The sequence below is a fragment of the Armigeres subalbatus genome, chromosome 1 (assembly GCF_024139115.2).
Source record: "Armigeres subalbatus isolate Guangzhou_Male chromosome 1, GZ_Asu_2, whole genome shotgun sequence".
In the NCBI taxonomy this organism is placed as follows: domain Eukaryota; kingdom Metazoa; phylum Arthropoda; class Insecta; order Diptera; family Culicidae; genus Armigeres; species Armigeres subalbatus.
In genome coordinates, this window is record NC_085139.1 from 160,968,687 (window position 1) to 160,971,979 (window position 3,293).

At 37.9% G+C, this 3,293-nt stretch overlaps 1 protein-coding gene across 1 annotated transcript; it reads left to right on the forward strand.

The window, feature by feature from the left end:
- Nucleotides 1–439: 439 nt before the first annotated feature.
- On the forward strand, nt 440–3,063 carry LOC134207980 (uncharacterized). The gene is made up of 3 exons (XM_062684087.1): nt 440–684; nt 740–1,117; nt 2,589–3,063. The coding sequence occupies exons 1-3, from the start codon at nt 673–675 to the stop codon at nt 2,850–2,852; spliced, it is 654 nt and encodes a 217-aa protein (XP_062540071.1). The 5' UTR covers nt 440–672; the 3' UTR covers nt 2,853–3,063.
- Nucleotides 3,064–3,293: the final 230 nt, after the last annotated feature.

Sequence of the window (3,293 nt, forward strand, 5' to 3'; positions counted from 1 at the left end):
TCGTTTTTCTAATCACGTATGAAGCAAACTAAGAGCATTTATTTAGTAAATTGTTTTGTGCAGTTTTCATACACCATCAGGTTTTTCTGGTGCTCGGGACTGCATGCCTTTTTCCTATAGTTTATTTGTTGCAGGATATTAATCCAATTGTTTTTGAAATAGATCTGCTATCAATAATGACTTTGTTTTGCGTAAGATAAGAAATTCTAGATTTATGAAGTTCCGAAGGCTTCCACAGATGGATGATCAAGATTTCTGAATAAAGCATCGAGCAAAATTTATTTAAAGTACCAGCAAACAACACTAATTTTGATCATATAGGTAACTGATAATTCCTCAACTAACGGGCAAAGCATTGCATTGAAGAAAAATTACTAATGGGTAAAATTAAATTTTTTTTTTCGTCGTGTGAATGAGCTGCAGTGACATTGATAGATTCTAATTAAGAAAAAAGATTTTTTGGGAAAACATTTCCCTCAATACGCAAGAAATTAGGTTACATGTTAGGAACAATCACCGTTAAAAGCAACAGAAAGAATGGACACGTTAGTTATCTGGACAGCTGACATCCACACACGACTCCATTAGTAACCAATGGATACCATTCAACCACGAGAATGAATCCGGTATATAATCCCTCCAGCTCCTATCAATTTTCTTAGTTCATCTCTAATGAAGCTAACGGTAAGACGTCTTTCAAAATCATCAGTTACGAATCATAAATATTCGCGTTTTACAGTTCATACTGATATGTGCCACTATCGTGGTGACGAACCACGTACAAGGAAGCATGAAGTATGGTTCATCACCTCTGTTCGAGAATATTTTCCTGTCGTCAGATTTTGATCAGAAAAATTTGGCAGGATTGACAGAACCGGAGTCGATCAATTGCTTCCCGCCGGCAGACCGTCACCACAGATATGAGTGGGCTGGTGGATTCAACCAGAATCATATCCTAGATGAGCTGGAGAAGACCAATGAAGGAACAAACGACGAAAATGATCCGGATGCTGAAGTAACCGATGACAATCAATTGAAAAAACGAAGTGAAAAGCCTGTAGAGCTATCGTCGGATTTACTCTCGCAGTACCCAACATCGTGTGCTTGCCAGACCAAGGTTTGTGAAGTGATTTCTAAGGACGTGTTTGTAAGAATTATTTAAAGATTTACCAGTGTGTCACTTTCCGCGTCGTAAACTAGAACACCTAAAGAGTCAAACAAAGATGAAGAGAATGGCCTTAGAAGTCAAAATTACAACTTGCGGCAAATTACGTCAAATATTTTGTGATTAATGACTAACAGTTCCCAGCGACATGTGATGTGACTTTTAAAAACCCAGAATCATCCACCTAGCGGTGATGATGCCTTTCTCGTGCATCGTAAAATGTATTTTAAAAAATCACGTAAGAAAGGTCAAAAAAGAACTTTAGGGGAGCAGATCACATTTTTTCTATTATTTTGCATATTTTTGTATTAACTCGGAAATTGGAGTTTTCTTATGAATGCTTTTTTTGGAGGTAAAGAATACAAACTTTTCAAAATCAAATTTCGAAGAAAAAATGTATGTACTACATATGGTCCATATTACCCACACCAGAACGTTTCCGTTTCACCCCACTAAGATCCAATTTCTTAAAAAATCCTTAAAAATCAAATTTTGAGATAATTCATACACAATCTTTGAATAGACTAAAATTGAGATCCCCGAGGACAATGTGTATTAGTTTTGCCGATTTCTGTTTTAAAAGCGTAAATACTGCACAACAAAAATTACATCACCATGGCATTTTAGCCATAGTTTATATTTAATCATTAATAAACAGAATAGTTTTCATTATTTGAATGTAGTAAAACATGTCGTACTCATAATTTGAAACAAGCGATAAGGCCCACTTGATAGAGTGCCAAGTTTGTAACGATTTAGCTCAAATGAGACCCCTGTCCGTTTTGCCCCCACATCCCCTACCATCAGTCCAACTTTTGTTTCCTCATGTTTCAGAAGTGTACAGATCTGCCCATTTTAAACGTTTGACCGATAATGTTCATATCATCCGCGAAACAAATAAATTGAGAAATGCCGTGAATACAACGTGCCCACGCATATTCTATTCATCAACTTCAAATCCGTATTGAGACTAGCTTTGGCAATTTATACACGAATACGGATTTCCGGATAAACGGACATGGTTAGTCAAGGCGAAGATGGGTCGGGTGATGCACGTAGTTCAAGTATCAAGGGAGTTCTCGAAAATCTTTAAAACGGTTAAAGGATTATGACAAGGTGATGGTCTTTCGTGTCTGCTATTTAACATCGTATGGAGCGGGGGGTGTCAATGCGCAGGGCAGAGAATGACACGAGTGGCATGATTTTCACTCCAAAGTCCATTCAGCTACTTGGCTTTGCTATTTAGCCGGTTCGACGCTATCAAGGTTGAAGGCCCTAAATAACCACATTACATTACTATTCACTTCACTGACTATACATATATTCTTCAGCTGCAGCATTATAACCTCTTAATTTAATATTTTTGAATTCATCCAGTTGAAAACATAGTTCATCAAATATTTATGTTTCATTTTGCTTCCAGTACGAATTGCTAGATTTAGGATATGCACATTTTCCTCGGTACATCGTTAACGCTATTTGTCAGAACCGTAACGTCAACAGTCGCAAATGTTGGCGCGGATCCCGCTGCAAAGAGATTCCCTACAAAGTGCGCGTTCTCACAAAACGTGCGGAAGGCGAAACTATTGAACAGGATCACCACTCAACGCTGCTCCCGGAACCGCTGCGAGACATATGGCGTTTCAGAACCGTCACCATAGCAGCTGCTTGCCAATGTTCGGTTTGAATGGGTGGAACAATGTCGTCAACAAATAATTGTACCTTTCCGTCGTATGCCGCAGATTTCATCGACATTTTAATGAGAAATCATGTGTAACGAGCAATAATAGAAAATTGCACGTTTCTGAATGAATGTATATGGGTTAGGCCAAAGATTAAGCCATTTCAGTGGTAAACTTCTCAAACAATGCAGATAAAAAAGGGAATTAAAGAACATATATCCCTATGAAAAAACATTTATTATCGCATCCGAATGTCCCAAATTTTAGAAAGAATAATAATCTATATCAATTAAGATTCTCTTTGTCACGATTCAACTCGCGAACTGATTGACCGATTCCAAGATTACTCCAATATTCAATTCGTCTTTGACTCCGTATATACTGCCGTGAATCGCATATAATGTCCCATACAGGGGGGTAATATGCAGTGCATCGCGCCTCCTCTG

Excerpts from the sequence above, each read along its gene's own strand:
- LOC134207980 (XM_062684087.1), top strand. Across the intron at positions 1,118-2,588 it reads CGTGTGCTTGCCAGACCAAG|TACGAATTGCTAGATTTAGG; the intron begins GTTTGTGAAGTG and ends TTTTGCTTCCAG.